The sequence below is a fragment of the Hippocampus bargibanti genome, linkage group LG08 (assembly GCF_051943395.1).
Source record: "Hippocampus bargibanti isolate YZ-2025 linkage group LG08, ASM5194339v1, whole genome shotgun sequence".
NCBI classification, from domain to species: Eukaryota; Metazoa; Chordata; class Actinopteri; order Syngnathiformes; family Syngnathidae; genus Hippocampus; species Hippocampus bargibanti.
In genome coordinates this window covers 13311913-13335449 of record NC_142741.1, presented here as the reverse complement: position 1 = coordinate 13335449, position 23537 = coordinate 13311913, and the positions used below count along the sequence as shown (strand labels likewise).

The 23537-nt window shown below is 40.8% G+C and overlaps 2 protein-coding genes across 3 annotated transcripts in view; both read right to left on the bottom strand.

The window, feature by feature from the left end:
- kalrna (kalirin RhoGEF kinase a) overlaps positions 1–23537 on the bottom strand; it is a 200152-nt gene that overhangs the window by 35409 nt on the left and 141206 nt on the right. Inside the window, exons 41-49 of one of the 2 annotated variants that reach the window (XM_089002867.1) lie at positions 11923–12129; positions 9683–9756; positions 9429–9575; positions 7333–7428; positions 3200–3318; positions 3047–3113; positions 2020–2123; positions 1870–1939; positions 1709–1795 (exon numbers count right to left, since the gene is read on the bottom strand). In XM_089002867.1, coding sequence (XP_088858993.1) covers positions 1709–1795; positions 1870–1939; positions 2020–2123; positions 3047–3113; positions 3200–3318; positions 7333–7428; positions 9429–9575; positions 9683–9756; positions 11923–12129 — 971 coding nt within the window. The remainder of the gene's footprint in view (positions 1–1708; positions 1796–1869; positions 1940–2019; positions 2124–3046; positions 3114–3199; positions 3319–7332; positions 7429–9428; positions 9576–9682; positions 9757–11922; positions 12130–23537) is intronic. The other variant, XM_089002868.1, reaches the window with a different exon arrangement.
- LOC148894580 (rho guanine nucleotide exchange factor 25-like) lies at positions 3957–4688 on the bottom strand. Its single transcript, XM_089002143.1, has 4 exons — positions 4564–4688; positions 4414–4483; positions 4253–4339; positions 3957–4100 (listed from the first exon to the last, which is right to left on the bottom strand). Exons 1-4 carry the CDS (start codon positions 4686–4688, stop codon positions 3957–3959), a joined length of 426 nt encoding a protein of 141 aa, XP_088858269.1.

Sequence of the window (23537 nt, the reverse complement as noted above, 5' to 3'; positions counted from 1 at the left end):
GGTAGAGACTGGCCTACCTGCAGTCTTCCCGCACTCTTTGATTCTGAAGCCACACCATTATAAAACGTGCAGAATGTGGTCTGACCTTGTCCAGCTGCGTCCATGAAAACTACTTTGCTTGAATGGCAACAAATGTTGCTTCACTATCTGTATGTATCTTTCACCATGAATGAAGACTTCACTGAGTCTAAGTTACTCATGCCATCTATGCTAACACAGCCCCATACTACAACTTATGCTGGCTTCTGAACTGTGGGTCGGCACTGAGGACACCATATCCACAATTTCCCAAAGCAATTGAAAATATGGACTCATCAGACCACAAAGCACTTTTCCACTTTGCATCAGAACATCTTTGATGACCTCAAGTCCAGAGAAGCTGCCGGCGTTTCTGGATGTTGTTGATAAACAACTTTTGCATTGCATCGAAGAGTTTTAAGTTGTGCTTAGATGCAGCGCTAAAGCGTATTTATTGACATTGGTGTTAATGAAGGACGTAGAGCAGGCATGGGCAAACTATGGCCCGCGGGCCACGTTAGGCTTTTTAATCTGGCCCCCCGAACTTGTCCAAATTATAGTAAAAACAGTGTCTGAAAATCATGACAAAAAGTTAGCGGACAACAGGGCAGACAACTCTGAAAAGCTGCCTGCCCCATATTTCACAATTTGAAACACAATAAAACGAGTAATCACAAAAAAAAAAAAAACATTGTCGCATGGTATAAAGTTAATTTTTTTAATTAAGGTCGTACCTACCAAAAATGCTACCTTGCTTAATTTACGGTAAATATTGGTGTCCGTGGCTGAAGATTTTTCTCCAGTTGACGTTTGTCGTCATGGTACACAGTGCAATGTTTGCGTTGCGTTGTCTGCTTCAAGCCACTAAGCGCCTTTCATAATTCTCAAGTACACTTTACAGTCACGGTATAATGTAAATTTACATTTTGTAGCGTCACAAATTTTGTTAGCTTCTTTTGAATCTTTCTTCTGGGCTGAGGTACTGTGCATCTATTTTGGAAAATGATATGCAAATGCACGACCTTATAATGCTTGGGAAAGTCTGAAGCACGACGCAGGCTTCTGATTGGCTGCCGTGCCGAGTCTGCAAATTTCAACTGCAGGTTACGATATACGTGTACTGTTTGCACGTGAAGGCGATGGCATCCGTGATGAGTTTGTAGAGCGCGCGGTCAGGACAATCCATCCATGATTTAGCGGAGTTTAACACAAGTAGATATTATTGAGCTTGAGTATTTCGTTGTGTAATAATATGTTTTGAATGTTGAAAGTGATTCCATTTTTCAATAAATGTTGATTTCGTTAACTTTGCACCTTCGATTGAAACTTGATTGAAAACAGACGCAATATTGATAAATCACAGTGCATATGTTTTTTTTAATCTATTTACATTTCCTCCTCCCAGTATCTGTGAAATAGTATGTAAATGCCATATCTTGCATGTGCAAAATCTGGCAGCTGTACATGGCATATGGTATACTTTGCAATATACATGTATTAACAAAAGCAAAGAAATAGAGAATGGCACTTGAAGAGTGTCCAACTTCTACTTTTGATGGAAGACTTTCTATAAAGTCTCTATGTGTCTGTGGAAACCTCTTGTGTTCAGGTGTGTCATTTCTTGGGTAAGAGGTGTGTCAAAAAACATGCAATCATTGTGTCTTGAGAAGCAGTAAAAAACATAACTCACATCAAAATAATTGTCATATTCTGCTACGATGAACTCAGACTTCGGTTTATTCTGACAGTAGGTCACATACATGTGTAGTCTTCTCTCCTGAGAAATTAAAAACAATACCAACCAAGTTTAGCAGGTGGACACCTTCGGAGGGCAAAAGCCGCCTCACTCACATGTTTGATGAAGAGCTCGGCGAGGTGCTCGTGGTCGTCCAGACATTTCTCCAACTCTCCGACAAAGAAGCTGGCAGCACATAGCATCGATGTTATCTATATGCGAAAACCACAAATATTCAATTGCTAGATTCTTGCGCGGTGACTTACTCTCTGTGCCAGTCGAAGATCTGATGGATGTTGCCAAAGACGATTTTCTCTTTTCCTTTCATGTCATCAGGAATGCCTTTTTCCTCTATTCTCTTCATGAAGCCCTGCAAAGAGGTTGAAATCATAGTTCATACGATGCAGATGTAGAAAAAGGCCAAATATCGGCCGGCTCTAGACATTTGCTATCAATAATCGCGTGTCACTAATCAATATCGGACGGGGGGAAAAAAACCACTAGGACAGACTTGTTACTTCTCTGCCATACTGTATATTCATCTAGAAAAAAGGTATCTGTATCTCTGATTGAAAAAAGGAAGTAAAAATTTGTTGACTAGTGCATTTGACAGGATAATAAATTACAAAAAAATGTGTCATCACACGAAACACACAGTGACAGACAATCAGTCAGACGCATGTTCGCATCATCACTGAGTTAGAATCACTATACAGACAGTGACGCTCGTCAAAACCACAAATTGAGAATAAAGGACAATACATAATCATAGGCCAAGCCAGACATCAGTTGCCTTGTACGAAAACACACACACGCGCGCGCGCACCCCCACTCACGCAAACACACACACAAACACAAACGCACACACATACACAGACACGCACGCACGCGCGCACACACACACACACACAAACAAATGTAGAAAAGTGTAGAAAAAAGAAAATGGCGCGTCACAACAACATCCGTGACACTCTGACAAAGGTGGAAGTATATGCCGAAAAATGTCAGGTAATTGAACACCTACAATACACTGTCTGTAAGTATAGAAGTAGACAGGACGAACTTAATACAACGAAATGTAGAAGTCACACCAAACCCAGTCCTTGGAAAAAAAATGGCATTAGGTTCACTCGTGTGTGTGTGTGTGTGTGTGTGTGTGTGTGTGTGTGTGTGTGTGTGTGTGTGTGTGTGTGTGCGTGTGTGCGTGTGTGTGTGTGTGTGTGTGTGTGTGTGTGTTTTGTGTGTGTGTGTGTGAGATCTTGTGGGGTTAAAAATAACACAGGACTAACTCACCTCCACCACGATACCCAAGTCTTTGACATAGTCCTTCTCTGTCTGTATCAACTCGTTGAGAACGAACCTAAGCAGGAATACAATAGTCACCTAAATTGGAAGAATATCAACATCATTTGGGACAAAGTGAGTGAAGCCAGGCACCAGACTCACATGCGACCCCTCATGGCTTTGGCTCTCTGTTCCAGCTCTGGGTTCCGGCGCTGGACAGGGGTGGTTTGATCCGGTGGGGAGTGTGGTGAGAAGACCGGGTGAGCTCCTGGTTCTAAGGTCTTTTGCAAAACAAATACAGTAAAGTATCGTTATATCGATATTCAAGGGAGTCCGAAAAAATATCGATATAACCGGGACTATCGATATATCCGATCCTGCGCCGAACTGCATTAAACAAAAGCCGCCAAAAGAGGGCAGCCAAGCGCCATATAAGAAACGGAGCTGGCCATTAGCCCGTGCATCCCCAAAGTCCTTTCAGAGGACTCCCATATAGGATTTCAAGCGCCCCGAAATTCATAACCCCCTTCGGTCATCCCGCCCGGAACTTCCGTTAATCAATTGCCACCAGTCCGCAAAGTAAAGCGTATTTCCGCCTCTCCCACCTTTTTGCAGAGAAGTCTCCTATTGCCGAAAGCCCTCTAATCTTTACATGTTGGTAATCTGAATCTTGAGTCGTCCTACCGCATTGAAACATCTTATGGGGTAACACCCTGCATCGTTACCGCTAACACTGGGGCATCCAGCAAGAAATTAACTCGAGAGGTCAATTCATTTCTAGAAGTTTTGCTTTGTCCTTATGCCAGTGGAAACTTAATATTTCATCATTCCGTACAGAGCCGGAAAAAAATGTAACCACCGCCTTGACGGCAAACAACCAGGGGCCAAAGAAGGGAATGAACAGTCACATTCAGGTTACTCACATCCCAAGGGTCACAAGTTCGTCTTTCTCCCCCTTTAACACAAACAGCCAATCTGGGGCCACACTACGAGCTTCACCGGGATCAACAGGTACGAACTCTCGGCCAGGTCGGCGTGCCAGTGACATCCCCCTTCGTGAAGCCTGCCGAATCCACGTGGAAAGCCCAAAGCCACCGTGGACTCTCGCCCAACGGTTACTCCGCCTGGTCCCATTCAACGAGTTCGTGCCAACTTCCCCCTCCGTGCAGATCGCTAACCATTGTGTCTTGAGAAGCAGTAAAAAACATAACTCACATCAAAATAATTGTCATATTCTGCTACGATGAACTCAGACTTCGGTTTATTCTGACAGTAGGTCACATACATGTGTAGTCTTCTCTCCTGAGAAATTAAAAACAATACCAACCAAGTTTAGCAGGTGGACACCTTCGGAGGGCAAAAGCCGCCTCACTCACATGTTTGATGAAGAGCTCGGCGAGGTGCTCGTGGTCGTCCAGACATTTCTCCAACTCTCCGACAAAGAAGCTGGCAGCACATAGCATCGATGTTATCTATATGCGAAAACCACAAATATTCAATTGCTAGATTCTTGCGCGGTGACTTACTCTCTGTGCCAGTCGAAGATCTGATGGATGTTGCCAAAGACGATTTTCTCTTTTCCTTTCATGTCATCAGGAATGCCTTTTTCCTCTATTCTCTTCATGAAGCCCTGCAAAGAGGTTGAAATCATAGTTCATACGATGCAGATGTAGAAAAAGGCCAAATATCGGCCGGCTCTAGACATTTGCTATCAATAATCGCGTGTCACTAATCAATATCGGACGGGGGGAAAAAAACCACTAGGACAGACTTGTTACTTCTCTGCCATACTGTATATTCATCTAGAAAAAAGGTATCTGTATCTCTGATTGAAAAAAGGAAGTAAAAATTTGTTGACTAGTGCATTTGACAGGATAATAAATTACAAAAAAATGTGTCATCACACGAAACACACAGTGACAGACAATCAGTCAGACGCATGTTCGCATCATCACTTTTTTGGGTGAGAGATGTTCCCCCAATGTTGCCTCAAAATGGCACATATAATTCTTTCATGATTGTAAACATGTATGCTTTAATCTTCAGAACTACAGTGTATTTGAAACATATTCAGAACTGGATGTGTAACAAGAAAGCATATTATCCGAATCTGAAGCCATTGTTTGGATTCACAAGCAATGCAAGACGTCTTGGCGTGAAGTCATTTTTATTTGCATTTGAATAAGAAGTGACATCGGCTGTCCTTTAATACAAAGTATGGAATGTTAATAATTTTCAAAATCATTGCGCTTCAGCAGACAAAACAAGAAACATTGTTGCAAAAAACGATTGCATTCATATACAGTACAGTGGGCATGTACATAACACAACAGGGAAACTGCAACGCTTACATCTTACTGTATTATGTATACAATTTAAAAAAGTCATCAATCTTCTTCTGCTTCCCATTTTTACCTTTTAACACAAACACTCCAATCTCGTCTGCTACACACGAGCTAGCGTCTGAAAATGAAAACGGCTCTGCTACACGGGTGCTGGGCACGTAACCAAGACACGTGACCAAGTTGACCAATGGCGCGACCGATGGCGTGTCACGTGACAAAGTCACACGGCCAAGTCGACCAATAGCGCGACCGATGGCGGCTCATGTGACCAAGTCGACCAATGGCGCGACCGATGGCGGCTCACGTAACAAGACACGTGACCAAGTTGACCAATGGCGCGACGGATATATCGATATAAACAACAAAAATGGCTGGCGGGGGATGAAAAGGAGCACCGTAATAACTGGATTATCGTAATAACCGGGTATCGTACTAAACGGTACTAATTATACATAAAAAGACTAGAAATGTGCAAGGGAAATGAAAATAGTATGGTAAATAGTAAATAGTAAGCGGTACTATCGATATAACCGATATCGATATAACGAGACTTTACTGTAACCAGATAAATAAACTGAAAGAATTTAAAACATCAAGATGTAAGTTTGAAGTACAGCTAAATAGTCAGTTGATCTCCCAATGATCCAGAGCCACAATGTGATCTGGATTATTTAATAGTCAGCCAATGGTGCAGCGGGGAACAAGCTGGAATGAGTGATCAACACTCAAACTAATGCGTGACTGAACTCAATTGCAAAGTGGATGCGCTGTTGGAGTCAAAATTGAAAAGAAAAGGCCTGGCCTAGAAAATTTGATTTATTGATCAAAGATTTGTCGAATCGATGCCAATGAAAATGACATGTTAAAAGACTTACAAGGATGTCTGAAAAAGTTGACAGCCTCTTCCCAAAACAACTACTGTCTGGACTGGATGAAAAATACACTCGGACACAAGCATTCCTATCAGCAATCTTTTCTGAGCCTGAGTCTGATCTAAGCCTTGGCTTTGCAGCTGAAAATGCTTGACACGGGTACACAAACAATGACAATAATACAAGACACAATACCTTGAAATGTAAGCGTTTTATGCCAGTTCGTTCCAGCACAGTGTTGTCACCCGATTGATGGGACGTTCCTGGTCTGAGCATCTCATCGGATTGTTTGCCCCCGGTAATTGTTTTGTTGGTGTTCCTTTAGATGGGTTCTCAATGGGGAAGTCAATTTCTTGCGTGTTTTACATACTTGACCAATTAAAGTGAGTCTGATTAAAGACTACATTAGGGACGGATCTAGATTCTGTTTGCACCATGAAACATTTTTTAAATGTTAAACATGGATGTGAGTGAAATTTGATGTGGAACATGCCGTAAGATAATGTTCGTGACCCTAATTATGATCTGGTCCAGATCCTCAATCTTGATCACCTTTGTAAAACAAATCTTGAAATGGGACTGTTAATTTATGGTCTGCTGGATTTGGTATGATTCAAAGATGACATGTACCAGTCTTGAACTGATACGTAACACGTCATTTTTTGAACACAATCCGAATTGAATTGGTTGTGGCAAATATTGTGTCTAGTTTTGGTAAGTCACAATATAAAATAATTTTGATTTGAATACTCGGATGAACAAGATTCGTAATCTAGATCTGGATCAACAAAAAATGAAGTTGAATAGCGTACTATAAGTGCCATGGAGAAATAAATTATCATTTGTTAAATGAGCCGGATCCAAAATTCTACACTAGTCGATTATATATGTGAAATTCCACTGCATATTGATTGGAGGAGTACTGTGCAAGCCACTCTTGTGGTTGAGTGGTAGAACCAGGAAGATTTACCAGCAGCAGCCAGCAGAGAAAGTGTGAATTTTATATTCAAAAGCAAGGAAAAATATTGGTGACATCGAATGTCACCAAACAGACATGCATGCACATCCACACACTCACCAGTTTGGTTTTAACCAGTTTTTCTATGGCGCTAACCAGCTCGGCAGCGCAGGGCACCTCAGAGGATGACTGCAGAGATGTTAGCAAGGATGACGACTGAGAGTGGAAGATGGAAAAACAGGAGGCAAAAATTAACAACAGCATGTTAAAAAGAACGAATATAGTCAAGGTAGGAAACAATTGGAAAGGGAAAAAATGAAACCTAACTGGAGAAGAGGGTGAGTGACAGGCACAAACCAAAGGTTGGCACGTGTTATAAATTTGGGCGACCGGTTTATGTGAAAGAAAGACACACACGAAAAATAGATTTGTTAAAAAAAAGCTAATTCTAAATACTGCACAAGACAATCAGAGTTTTAATGCCAGCTCAAAGAGGAAGAGTTTTTTATTTTTAGAGCAGTTCTCAATCACCACTATGATCAGTTTTGAAGATATCTGAAATTGTTTTCCCAGAAGATAAGAGATGAGATAGGTGAAAATCTGCCATATAGAGGCCATAATATGTGTGGTTATACAGGTTTCCTCGTCCCTCACCCTTTAAAAATGTAAATTTATTTAACCCTTTCATGCACTCGTTCAGCTGTCCACTGCAGCACGAGCTGTCCCAGAAAATGGTTATTTATTCATGTCCCTAACTGCTGGGGGGTGCTGGTGCTGGTGTTCTCATCTGTGTTTGGGCACACCCTGAACCGGTTGCCAACCAATCGCAGGACACATAGAAACAAACAACTACCTACGCACTCACACCCAGGGACAATTGAGACCACAGGTGTCAAAGCCAAGGCCCAAGAGCAAAATCTGACCCGCCACATCATTTACTTCCGCCCACGAAAGCAAATCAAGCATGTCAAGTTCCAGGATGCATGCTAAAGTCCGAACCAAAGTTTCAAATCATCCTATGTAACCACAATAACAACCACAATAACAGTCATTATTCTTGACTTCAGATTTGAAAAGTAGTTATTCATTAAATTTGGGTGTGTTCTGCATATAATATGTGGAGGAGATTAAACATTTTAATGGTTTTTTTTTCAACTTGATAGATGGGTGCATGTCTACATAATCACCATCATTCACTCACAGTGCTCCTACTCTATGTGGTCTCTCAACATGTTTGATGCTGAGGGAGTCGGCAGTCATAAACACTGTTAGGGTTATTGTTTTTAGTTATCATACATTTGCTTATGATACTTTGACTGTGCTTGCAATGAAGAATGCTTAAAATAAAAATGCTCATACATGTAATCACACATTAACCTTTCTCCTTCGTCTTTCATGTTCCCACTTAATCATTCAACTAACTATAAATTCAATACTGGTGTGTAGTTATTAATATGTGCTGTGAAGATGTTACTATTCAGGAAAGACTGAAGGAAAAAAGTGAAGATGAATGTTTCTCTTGGAACCCAGCTAATCTTCATTTGTATGCCAGAGTAACGCAGCTGAAATTTTGTTTAGACTAACATAATTTCCTGCGCACGAGAAACTGTCTACCAAGGCTGGTCGCAGTAATAAAAGTGAAGGGGGTAGAAAGATTGTTTAGAATAGGTGAGAACGCTGTAGCCTGTACTCTGTCTTGTCTATTCTCCTTCCAAGTAAAAAAAAATCAACAAAGAGACGTCTTCCCTCCTTTTTGTGTCCTTGCATGCTGGGTCCGAGAGGACAGTAATTTCATCTGTGCTGTATGTCATGCATATTAGCATATTTGACAATAAAGCTGACTTTGACTTTTTTTGACTTTTTTGTGTGAGTTTCAATTATTTCTTCATTACAACTCTAACAAACGCACAGATAGACACATACACAGGTAAACGAAACAGCCTATGAAAAACAGACCAGCACAACTGCTCCAGTTTGATTCACGTCTCATGCATTCACAACTCTCTATTTCATGTTTTTAGTTCGGTGCAGCAGTGTAGAGCCGTGGACCCCAAACCATAAGCAGCAAACCAGTGTATGTAACATGTGAAAATTACATGCTAATTTTACAGGACCGCACAGAAGGTATAAATAACATACATCACTTCCGTTTGATTCATTTTGGAACATGATAGACATTTTTAAAATATCTTTTTAAATTTGTATTTTATGAGTACCTTCTCATCCTGCGCTGAAGGGTCCTTGATGATCTCCATGGGAGGAGGCAGCGGAGTGTGCGCCTCCTCATCTTGCTCTTCCTCGCCACCACTTTGCATGCCAGACGGTGTTTTGGAGAGGAGGTTGCCCTCCTTGCCCAGGATGTGCTGAGGTGAGATAATAGGTAGCATTATCATGCAACTCCATGAAATAAAAATTCAACATGAAATAATCTAATTGTGTATACTGGAATTATTTCTCCATGATTGGCTACCTCATCGATGATGTGTTCCTGCGGGTTCAGGTCTGGCTGGCCCTTCCTGCTCTCATCTCTTCCCACGCCAGGACCTGTCAATCAATCAGCACAACTATGAGCTCATCTCGCAGTGTCCATCTCGCAGTGTCTCATTTCATCGCTTTGATCCTCTCCTCTTTCATCTGTAACTGCTTCGTGTAACAAAGATGGTACAGAAAGTGCTTAAGAATGAATGACACTCTGTGTCTTTGTGTTGTCATGTTATTTGTTATTTAGTTTTTTTGTTCTCTTGACTTCAAGACGGCGGCCGTGACTGCCTTTTTTTTCCTGTATTTTTTTTTCTACTTTCATTCCTTTCATAATTTTGCTGCTGTGAAATGTAAATGTCTCCATTGTGAGACTAGTAAAGGCAAATCCAACCAAATCCATCAATTTGCCACACCGCTTCTTCCTCATGACGGTCGTGGGGGTGCTGGAGCCTATCCCAGCCGTCTTCGGGCACTAGGCAGCGGACACCCTGAATTGGTTGCGAGCCAATCGCAGGGCACATAAAGACATACAAAAGTCACTCTCCACTCATACCGAGGGACAATTTGGAGTGTGAAATCTGCCTGCCATGCATGTTTTTGGAATGTGGGAGGAAACCGGAGTGTAATGATATGAGCAAATCGTATTTGCATGTTCTACTAGTGATGCCTGGCTTTCATGCGCGCTGCTGCGAGTCAGTCTGATGAGAGCCTACGAGAGCGACACATGTCAATTGCCTTCTCCCTCCAACCAACACAGCCGTCCTAATAAAGAACCTCAACTCTATCCAGAAGTTGTATCATTTACCGAACCCGCTTACACAAAGTAACACACGGAGGACCCGGAGAAAGCCCACGTGTGGTCGGGGAGAACATGCAAACTCCACACAGGGAGGCCAGAGCGGGACACGAATCGGCAACCTGTGCACTGTGAATCCGGCGTGCTAACCACTCGACTACCAAGCCACCCTTGCAGTGTCCATTGAATTTAAATGAGTACACATTTATTTCTTTATTTATTTCACAAGGATCACTGTTTTCTGTGTTCTGCCGAAGGATACACAGTCAGGAGATAACAAGGGCACTTTTGTACGCATAGGTCTTTGTTATCAAAGACGACATGTTAATCACCATCTAAATCATTTGAAATGGGACGAAGCTTCCATAGAGTGTGGCTCAGACTTTGTTTGAGAGTCAGCTGACATGAATGGATACGACATGTGACAGTAGCATGAGAAAACAGTTTGGTAACTAAATTGCTTTCAGAGTACAGTACTTGTTAGCCCCAGTGAGGGCTGGCTTTTACTTCCTGGTGCTTTCTACTGTCTTTCTGACTGCTTTATTTCCTGTATATGATAGCTGTCCATCGTAAGCACTTTTTTACAGCTATAGCTGTTGTTAAAGCGCTCTATAAATTAATATGTATTGAATTGTATTTTATTTTCTACAGGTAGAAATAGTATAGAGCAAAAAATAATATCCATCCATGTTGTTGCTTTGTAGGAAGCAGCAAAATGATCACACAGTGACTATTTTTCATAGTCTCTCTAGCAAACCATTGTATTTTTCACGAGTTTTTATATGCTGTTGTTTTGTGTGAAAGGAAACTGATGTTGAATGTGGTGGACATTTTTTTTGCCATCAAGACTCATTTCAAGTCAATTTCATAAGTGCTTACCAATATCACTCTTCTGACAACACTGACAATACATTTGTGGACAAAGGTAAGTTGACAAATGTTCTGCCTCTGACAGTAGTTTTTGCCCCTTTTCCATGTTTCTATTTACACACAATAATCAACCAACCCTAGCATTTGTGTCTGATTACTTTTCCCATTGATTTTTCACATAGATTTTGATCTACATGAGTGTGTTGTTAGGGGAGACATGCATATCCTAAAAAAATATAATTAAGTATACTTGATGTACAGTATTTACTGCACCTCCGTGACCTATAATTCTGTACATACAGTATCTTAATTTGGTCACTTCGGATGCAAAATATCTGGTTTGACTTTTAACATTGCTGCTTTTAGTAGGAGTTGTCAGGCCTTATACCCTTTCTGATGCAACCCACCCGAGAAATACAGTAAAGGATCTTGCCAAGGGAACAAATTGGATGCTCCCCTTCAACCTGACCGCAACTCAATGCCAAGTCAGGGATACAACCTACTGAGTAATTTATCTCTCCACATTGGATGGAAAATACACATCAGATTTGTGAAATTCTTACCGGTCTTCTTCTGTTTGTTACTGGGCAGTTTCTTAACCGAGCTGCCGTGACTGAGGCGTCTGACAGGATTGGTCAGCCATTTCCGGAGCGTATTTCCAGAGCGCTTGGGTCCAGGCGAGTTGGACTGCAGTGAGCTGAGGGACGACTGTGGTTGGAGGTTTGCCACAGACTCAGTCTTACCATCAGAGCCACTTACAGGATAATTTTCTGAAATAAAAACAGTCAACATTTTTAGATGCATTTCCCGGTAGAGCACTTGGATCACTAGAACTTAAGAATGTATTCTCGAGCAACAAAATAGAGACGATACTACTCATGATCCAGACATAGAATAGTACTCCTCAGCTTCCCATTTGTGAGACAAAGTTGTTATGGATGAAAAATTTCAAAATCATCCCATAGTATTTTTGTTTTAAACATTTTGAGGTGCTTTATCGTAAATATCCATTCATCCATCAGTGTTTGAAATAATGTCTGCCCGGAGGCCCGGGGCGTACAACTTTTACGTCGGGCGGACAACTTTCAAAACGTCTCGGCCCGGGTGGCCGACAACTTCTTCAAGAAAAACAAACAAACGATTATTTTCAAATCAAACGTTGGTTTTATTCAATAAAGCAAAAGCTTCAAGAAAACCGCCACAAGCCACGTGGTCTCCTCTTTCTAAGCTTTCAAAACTTTTGTTTGGCAATTTGCATACTCGGCACGGCAGCCAATCACAAGTCTGTTTCGTGCTTCGGACTATACCGTTACTGAAAAGTGTACAGTACTTGAGAGTTTTGAAAGCCGCTTAGAAAGATGCACAATGCAACGCAAACATTGCATTGTGCACCATTCCGAGAAACGACAACTGGAGCAAAATCTTCAGCAAGGGATATTTCCCATAAATTAAACAAGGGAACATTTGTGGTAGGTACTTCCTTAATTTAAAAAATCCTTTATACTTCACAACAATGTTTTTTTTTTTTGCGATTAGTCATCTTATTGTGTTTCAAGTTGTGAAAAATGGGGCAGGCAACTTTATGGCCGGGCAGGCAACTTTTCAGAGTTGTCTGCCTGAGTGTCTGCCAACTTGTTGTCATGAGTTTCAGACACTGCCTCCATCCATCCATCCATCCATCCATCCATCCATCCATCCATGCATTTTCAACACCCCTGATCCTGAAGAGAGTCATGGAAAGTTTCCACAGCCTATCTTAGCTGAGTTTGGGCACAAGGCAGGCTATCACCCTAAACCGGATGCTAGTCAGTCACAGGGTACATACACTGACAAATGACCATTCATGCCAAATTTGACACAGTCACGTAGTGAGAACCGATCCCACGCTGACTGTACACAAATACGGTATGTGTACCATTACACCTTCAGCAACCTAAAACAACCATTTTAGGGGTGTTCACACAGCTATGTTTGCTCCGATGTAGCACCGGACCGCCCCCATTGAGCGTTCGCACATCCAAAATTACACTGGTGTAGCCCCTGAAAACAGTTTAAATTGGAGCAAATTTAACCCTGCTCAGGTGGCGGTTTAAAATTTTACTCCGGAGTAAATGCTTGTTTGCAGGGCAGCACTCTTATTAATGTATTGTGTGAGCCCAACAGGGGTAGACTCACTATGTGTGACAACAAGAGAAGATTTACATACAGTATGTCATGCTCAATCTTTTCTGCTTTCTTTATTTTACTTTTTATTAGACCTAATGATTTTTGGCTAATACATGCAGCAAATTCTTTTAACCCCCCTCACGCCTCCCCACCACCTTTCCCCCCAAATAAATGAATAAGAAATAACTGAAGAAATCCAAATTTGGAAATGACTGTAAATATTTTTAGCGGTTGGTAATGTGTGGATTTGTTGAAAGGAAGCATGAAAGCAAAAATGTCCAGAATCCTCTAGTTTGGAGTGCTTGGTACAGTAGCCTATATTTTAATAATAATAATAATAGTAATAATAATACATTTCATTTATAAGTGTCTTTCAAAAATCTCAAGGTCACTTTACAGTAACAGGATAAGTTTTTCTGTGGGGGAGCAGCAGCAGCCACACGCACCAGCGTTCACTCAACCCGGAAGTAATTCAAATGGATAGAAAGCAAGCTAGCTAAGTAATAGTTAATAATAATAATAATAATAATAATAATAATAATAATAATAATACTTTTTCATTTACAAGCGCTCTTCAAAACTCTCAGTCATTTCACAGTCACAGGACAAGTTAGATAGCTAGCTAGAAAGCTAGCCAGCTGTCTAGCTAATAGCTAGCCCGCTAGATAGCTAGTCAGCTAGATAGGTGCTACCGTGTCAAAATCAATCGGCGGGTGTATGTCGTCAAATGAAATTTCTTTTGCGGCGTGCCAGTTTGCATCTGGCTTCGTTCTTTTGTGTAGCATTGGCCTGGCTGCCACCTCACGTACTGAGAGGACAGTATCTGCATCGCATCAGGACCAACGCCATGGGTGAGAAATATGGTTGGCCAAACAAAGGGGGGTTCCTCTTTGTAATCCTGTAATTGAATTAACCCGAACCGAATAGTTGGAGGTATTTTGCTTTCGTCTGACGACGGTGCGCAACCTTGACATGACCTTCGTCCCACTCTCACTGAACATGATGTAGAACTGAACAGTAACGAAGGTGGGATTTTCGTTTGAAAAAAAAAAGAAATGGAATTCCTAATTCGCTCATACTTAGAGTTTTGCTAACTATTGTGTGTACACAGTGTTTACAGCTGACCAAGTTTACCACATTTTTGGCATTTCACAATGTGACCACAGCATTTGCACAATTAATTCAAGTGTCAACACAAAATAACAAGACGACAACCAGACTTCGTTCACTATTGCATAGTCTCACTTCACTCACCAGCTGTCATTCAGCTGAGGGAACAGCATGTAGACAATAACATTGAAGGGAAAAAAACTACTTTATCCTGCAGTGTGTGTGTGTGCGTGTGTGCGCGCGCGTGTGTGTGTCCGTGTGTATGTGTGTGTGTGTGTGTGCAGTCATGTGTCAGCAGTGTGGTGGATCAGCTGCGCTCACGCACACAGCTGGGAGCGAAGGGTTGCGACTATGTGCACTCTGCAAGTGTGTCTCAGACAGGAAATGAAAGTTCAAGGGTCAGGAGGATTGCCTGGGGTGCTCTTTTTGTAACAATACTCTGTTTTTTTCTACCCTGAAGCTTCATGTGTTTTCTTACTATTCGCACTAAAAGGATATCACAGAAAGGACGACATTATTTTTAGGAAATGTTGTTGTACAATTATTTTATTTATGCTTTTTATTTTGGACTGAGCATAAAAGGTCACAGCGAGTTGTCGTTCTGGTTCAATGGCTTGTTCTAAGGTTGTCGTAGCACATTTTGTGGCCGCATGACAAAAAAAGCACACACAAATTGCTATAAAAACGACTATGCTTGACTTGAATGTGTACACTGGAAAAGTCAAAAATGTGGACTACTGCAATGGAAGAGGAATTATATGTGGAGCAACCAGAAGGTTTTGAGACCAGGTCACAAACAGGAGAACGATTAGTATGTAAGGTCAACAAATTACTGTATGGCTTAAAGCAGTCAGGGCGTAACTGGAACATGTTACTAAACAATCACCTCATAAAGAATGTTTTTATGCAAAATGATGCAGATCACTGGGTTTACTGCAGAGAATCTGAAAATGAAAAGTTCATTTTGTTAGTGTGGGTGGATGACTTAATCATCGCGGCGAGTAACAATACCCTACTCAGTGAAGTAAAAGAAATGATAAAAATAAGGTTCAAAACGAAAGATATGGGTCCACTTAGACATTTCCTAAGTATCGATTTTAAACAAAGTAAAGGAGAGATCAAGATAACTCAAAAGAAACACATTGAGAGAATGTTGAGAAAATTTGGAATGGCTGAGTGCAAAGTAAGAAGCACCCCATGTGAACAGAAATTTGACTTTAACAGTGAGGGTGAAGTTATCAACTCATCAGGCTACAGAGAGATAGTGGGTAGCCTAATATGCATAATGACATGTACCTGACCTGATTTAAGCTGGGTTGTTAGAAAACTCTCACAACACATAGCTGAACCAAAACAGAAGCACTGGACTGTAGTTAAACACTTACTAAAATATTTAAAAGGTACGACAGATCAAGAGCTTAATTTCAGAAAATGTGAGGAAAATTTAAAACTAAAGGGATATAGTGATGCTGATTGGGCTGCCGATATAAATGACAGGAGGATCACAACCGGATATTGTTTAAGCCTAACTAAGGAAGGTCCAGCTATATCGTGGAAAAGTAGAAGACAGCCAACTGTAGCGTTATCAACCTGTGAAGCGAGTATATGGCACTGGCGGGCACAACTCAAGATGTCCAAAGGGATAGACAGCAGTAACTGTTACGTACCAGTAAAAATATATGAGGACAATCAGGGGGCAATAGCTTTGTCCAAAAACCCAGTGTGTAGGCAAAGAAGTAAACACGTAGATATTAAATATCATTTTGTACGGTCTGCGCACAATGAGGGGAAAATATCGGTAAAATATTGTCCGACAGAAAACATGGTTGCGGTTTTTACGAAGGCGGTGACAAGTGAAACTTGAAAGATTCAAGAGATATTTGTTTGGAGAAATGTAAATATTTTGAAGCTTGCAGAGTGTTACAAATATGTAGGATGTTTTTACAACAATGTATTTCTTGTTTGGATGTTTTTCATGTTTTTCTTTTGTTTGCTGCATGAAATTATGAACATGTCTTTGAGTGGGAGACTTGAGTGTGCGTGTGTAAATGTGGGTGTGAGGCAAAGACACGATTGGGGAAACTTCATGATTGATGTCACCTAGGAGCTGATCATGTGATACCCGGAAATTGTGAAGCCTTTTTAAGAGCATGCACAGAATAAAATGTTTGTCGAGTTTCCAGACCAATGATTGATACGGCTGTGCATCATTTTTCCTCTCGTGAGTATTTTCAATCGCTACAAATAGTTACCATTTTGGTTACTGTTAAAACGCTAGGACTGCTGCCAGAATGACTCGCGCAACGACTTCAAATGACTTCTACTGGGCGTATTTTACAAAGATTCCACCGCATATAGCAATATTTTACGTTTTAAGACTCGCACTGAATATTCAGGAAGTCTTGTTTTTGAGTTGGTGACAATTCCTGACGTCACCTCACGGAGGGAACGCCCCTGACCGAGAAAGCGACACACAATGCATTTTGCGGTACTTTGTTATGTATGAAAACTTCGTGTTGATCCGTGTTGATGGCGAAATTAGAAGGAATACACATAAATAACGCGATGGTGAAACGTTGTGTGTTGCACCAAGACAACTACAGTAAAGTCTCGTTATATCGATATTCTCGGGAGTTAAAAAAATGTTGATATAACCGTACTGTCGATATATCCGTCCTGCGCCGCACTGCATTAACAAAAGCCGCCAAAAGAGGGCATCCAAGCGCCATATAAGAAACGGAGCTGGCCATGAGCTCGCCATTTTGTGCCTCTTTTTTTGGGGGGGTGAGAGATGTTCCCGCAATGTTGCCTCAAAATGGCACATATAATTCTTTAATCGATTGCAAACATGTATGCTTTCCTCTACAGAACTATTTGAATCATATTCATAACTGGATGTGTAACAAGAAAGCATATTATCCGAATCTGAAGCCATTCTTTGGATTCACAAGCAATGCAAGACGTCTTGGCGTGAAGTCATTTTTATTTGCATTTGAATAAAAAGTGACATCGGCTGTCCTTTAATACACAGTATGGAATGTATGGTAATTTTCAAAATCATCACGCTTCAGCAGACAAAACAAGAAATATTGTTGCAAAAAACGATTGCATTCATATACAGTACAGTGGGCATGTACATAACACAACAGGGAAACTGCAACGCTTACATCTTACTGTATTATGTATGCAATTTAAAAAAAATCACCAATCTTCTTCTGCTTCCCCTTTTTACCTTTTAACACAAACACTTCAATCTCGTCTGCTACACACGAGCTAGCGTCTGAAAATGAAAATGGCTCTGCTACACGGGAGCTGGTCACGTAACAAACTCACGTGACCAAGTCGACCAATGGCACGACCGATGGCGCGACCGATGGCGTGTATCAATATAAACATAGCAAAATGGCCGGCGGGAGATGAAAAGGAGCACCGTAGTAACCGGATTATCGTAAAAACCACGAATCGTACTAAACGGAACTAATTATACATAAAAAGACTAGAAATGTGCACGGGAAATGAAAATAGTGTCGTAATAAGCAGTATTATCAATATAAACGATATCGATATCACGAGACTTTACTGTATTTGATATTCGCTGACACAAATTCCCAGCAGACAAATCAGCCCATTTCCAACGGAGCTTTGGCACCATCTTCTGCATTATCGGGTAAGCTAAACATCATTCCTGACGCCTCAAAATGACCAGGAAGAACTTCTTTAATTGATTGTAAACATGTATGATTTCCTCTTCAGAACTATTTGAATCATATTCATAACTGGATGAGTAACAAGAAAACATCTCCAAATCTGAAGCCATTGTTGTGATTCTCGAGCAAGGCAAGACGTCTTGGCGTGATGTCACGAACTGGGGGCGGGACTTTCTGAAAATGCCCAATTCACAGCTCAATTTTTTGCTGTTTTAGCACACTTTAAGTCATTTTTATTGGTGTTTTGCATTTGACTAAAAATATCAGCCTCCATGTTTTGGGTATTTTAGATGCTATAAAACGTTTTTCTGATGTCAGTTAGGAAACAAAAAAATGGTATCGGTTGTCCTTTAACTCATTCATTGCCATTCACAAATGTATTTGGGAATAGAAAATATGATGTAGAGCGCCATTCTCGAATTGGTTTGGGTTCTTTATTTTCATGCCTGCGTTCCAATAAAGCGCTGGCCATGGCTTCTGGCAATCTTTTTCTTTTACACAGGGGGGCAGCATTTCCCTTCTTTCCATGTTAGCGCTTTGTTCCAGCTTCAGCTGTTGTTCAAGCACTTCATAAACCAATATGTAAGTATTACATTGTATTTTGGACAGCCACCCTCATTTCAAGCTCATATAACTCCCGACCCAAATAATTTAGGAATTAACTTTTTTTTGATGAAAGAAGAGAGTCTAAGGTTTTTAACGCTGTACTGACTGTTTATGTAGTCCTAAAACTCAATATTTTGTGGGTCCAGGAATTCAAGTGACAATGACGAATACCCTGGCACTGGAGTTGACATATTTTTGCACATCTGGCAGTGAATGAGTTAAAATATTTCCCTTCTCGGTGGTTTAACCATGTAGACCTTTTTGCACAAGTGCTGTTGTGCAAATGTAGTGTCATGTGACTTTTGCGCATTAAGCAAAAGCCATGTGAGTGCTTGAGTGTCCTTGACAGTTGCTTGACAGCTAAACACACGTAGGCACCTACGCACATAAACAAAACTGACTCATCACATTTTACTCCCCAAGTATGACACTCAGTAGAGCATGAACCTCGTCCAAGGCCCAAAAAAAAAAAACAGAACCCAAGTTCTAAACCATTGCCATATACTTCTTCCAAACTTAGTGTTTTGGAGCAGTTAACATACATAACAGCAGATCGAGGAGGTCTGTTGGACTTTATTTGCACAATTGTAATTTTGGTGATCAAGAGGCCCACAATATTGCGATTGATGGAGAAAAGTACAGAAATGTAAAAGAACCAAATGAGATGAGGTAGGACTAAAAAGCTATGTAGCTCCCGCAAACTGCTACTTTCATTCATTCTACTACATTCATTCCTTTCATCTTCCTATTGTAACTTTGCAGTTGTGAAATTTAAATTTCTCCACTGCGAGACTCATAAAGGTGAATCCAATCCAATCCAAACTAACATGCAGCAAATATCCAACAAATGAACTAAGGTTATTACTAGTGACGTGCAGTCAGGGGAGGCAGGTGAAGCAGTGCCTCATCTGTCATCATGGAAATATCAAATGACAAAATAAATTAAACAGTTATATTTATTTAGTCATTTGTACTTTAATGTTCTTCTCCATTTAACTTCACCATTTTGGGATTTTTTTTTTTCAAAATCGCTGAATGTTCACATATACCATTCAAATACTAAGTGGAGACGAGTGGTGAGGCAGCAGCCGGCTGAGCATCATCATGGATTGCGCAATCACTATGCTAACAGTGCTGGCTTGCTCTGCAGTGAGACCGTATTGCTGTCCCTCTGCATATCACTATTAAAGTGTTCAAAAGCTTTTAGTATATGAACTAAATTTCTACAGTTTAGCTGGTGTATATAATGTACAGTCACTGTACATTACAAACACTGTACTACAGTGTTTATTTTATTTTTATCAAAACTGTGTGCATAGGTGAGGCACACGGTTCTCCTGCCTCATGACAGGGGGCGCTGGTGATTAGAGATTCTTCTTGCGACTCCTCGGCTGCAGAATTAGTGACAGAAAACTACAGTAAACAGTTAGCAAGTTAAGTGCAACCATCCAGTCATTTTTTCGTGTTGCCTGGCCTTATTATCAGAATGGTGGATCACATATCTAAATTGAATGAATTTTATGAACTGGACTTTCAATCGAAGCAGGAGATACTAATTAAAGGAAGACCAACACCGGACTGTATAGCTCACTAACGGTGAGGGATGAATGTAAATCTTCTGGACAGCTTCTCAGCTTTTTGGCCAAGAAGGATCTCATTGAAACTATTCCTGAAGCGACAAAGTTGCTCCAGCTCGTGCTCACTATTCCAGCTACTACAGCATCAGTGGAGCGCTCATTCTCAGCACAAAAGACTGAAAACATACAGTCGTAACAGGACTGATCAAGGATGACTTTCTTCACCGGCAGTGATCTCCATTGAGTCAGAGAGACTTGGACTTCATTCATAAGTAAAGGTAACACGATAATAACGTTTTTTAATTCTTTTTTCTATGCTACAGTTTGTATACAGTATATAAAGAATGCTGACATGACATTTTAAACAAAATGCGTTAACTGTTGCCAATCAAATGGTGAATAAGCTACTCTGTGGAGTTCATATGTTTGTAAATCTGACTGTGATTACATCAGTGCCTCACCAGCCATGAACCTCACCCCACGTCACAGGTTATTACAGATATAACCATTTATAAAAGAAAAAAGAAGGCAGTCATTGAAGAGCGAGGAGCTAAGGTGAGATGGTACAACGGCACTACTGTCGCGAGCCAACACAAAAGACCGATCGTGTACTGCTGCAGTGGCCATCACTCACAGATTCTGAACAGTGCAACCCTTTTGTCTTGTTCCAGCCCGCTCTCTATCATCCTCAGAGCACACCCCTCTAGACACAGCTGGTTTCACTCTGTAATTACACCACACACACGCACGCACACGCACACACACACACACACACACACACACACACACACACATGCACACACACACACACACACACACACACACACACGCACACGCACACGCATGCGCACTTTGACATGCACGTGCACACACACACACCTCGACACATCTGTGAATAGCTCCATTGACAGCACACACAGATCAATTCTCCACTTTGACCCCTTTTCCATCCCCAAATATTTTCTTCTGGATCGGTGCCAAAGCCAGGGTTGCATTTAATTGGTTCTTACTGCATTCTTACGAAGAACATCTTTGGTTTTTCACAGACAAAGAAGGGAATACGTCATTACGTCATCGTAAAGCATCCAAACGTCACTACTTAATGTGAGTGTGGATGTTAGTTGGAGATCGCATGCTATCTGGGCATGCCCATCCGAATTCTATTTGGTGCCTTCGTCTGGCCTAAGAAATAGTTGGGGCAACCTAAAACACAACATTCCAGCACCTAGAGCTAGAGGCAATTTCAGTAGTGGAGAAAGAAGGGCTGGTGATAACCTGGTCACTGGCCTCGAAATAGCAAACTCACATAGCTTTGTGCCGTAAAGGAGAAAAGGGACTTCCCCAAAATTTTTCTTCAATACTGGAAATATACAATGTAGCTTAAATGTTAATATATCAATCCATTTTCTGTTCCGCTAATCTTCATAAGGGTTGCGGGTGTGCGAGAGCCTCTCCCAGCTGTCTTCGGGTAGTAAGTGGGGAATACCCTGAACTAGTTACCAGCCAGATCCAGGGCACACACAGACAAACTCACACGCCTACTTAAAGATGATTTAGTGTGTTCCCTTAACCTACCATGCATGTTTTTGGAATGTGGGAGGCAACAGGAGTAACCCGTAGTAAACCTATGCTAAGAACATGCAAAATTCACAGAGGAAAGCTGGAGCTGGAATTCAACCATGCACCTCTGCACTACACTAATAACACTACTTAAAATAATAATAATAATGAAGTGACATATTAGAACTAGATACATATTATAAACCTCATATTAATTATCCTATATACAAGACATTTCATTTTTACGTTGGGGAAGCAAATTATTCTTATTATTTTATGAGGTATAATACACAAATGCAACTGCTGTTATTTTCTTGACTTAAACATATGCTTCCTTGCCTGATAAGTACGTGCAATCACTACTGCCATGGTTGACAGTCAAGTTTATGATGGTGTCTCAAGAATGTAATCGAGAGTTGTGCAAGGAATGCAAAGTCAGAATTGCTGTGTTTTCTTATCATTGATTTTAAAAAATGGGAGGAGTAAAAGCAGTCCAGTCAGCATTTAAAAGGTTGCAATTAAGTCAGCCCAAGTTTGATTCAAATAAAGAATGTGTTAATAATGAAGCCAATGTGCTAATTACAACATTACGGTTTAATATGAACATGAAATAAAACATTAAAAAAGGAATAATTAGACATGAAACTCAACAATGTTACTTTTGCTCTTGGTGGGTAATCAAAAGAGGAATTTTTATCAGGTTCATTCGTAGCCCAGGGAAACTTGAGCAGTAAACATTTACTTGACCAAGTTGAGTAATGAAAACAACAGCTAGATAAAATGCTGACTCTTGAAATTAATATGAGCCAGCACCTAGCATTATCGAATTTCTTCAGTAATGCGCATTTCATAGGTCGATTGCCATTTTTAAATCCTCCTCATACTGCTGTGTGGTAACTGGCAGTTCTTGTGATGGTGACATCATACGTCTTCTCACAAAAAAAAACATTTTATAATTAAGAATGAATCATTAAAAATCATGCGCAAGAAAAATCTATTATCGCGCAAACTAAAGATTTGTGTCATATGATTTCTGGGAGTACATATTTTTGCCCTCAAATGTTTAATGAGATCAAACATAGCTCGGGTGTCATTTATTGTCTGTAAAGTCTCAGGTGAGCCATTTTATGGATTGAGACTGTCACCATTTGACGCTGATGATCCAAGTTAGCACAAATTTTTGCTGGTTTAGCTGTGTGCAAACTAGTACAACCAGTTCGACCACATACAGTAGCACAGTCACAGGCCAAAGTCTGCTACGGTTGTTCACACAAAGCCACAAAGTTAAAGTTTAGCTGGCATGTTGACCCACACGATAAACCAATGTGCACCGCCTAAGCTGCTTTTATTGGCCTGATAAATCAATGATTCAGATTGAGTTTTTTTTACTCTCGGGAGAGTCTGTGTCTTCAAAAAGCAACAGTGCAAATATTTTACTGAAGATGAGACTGA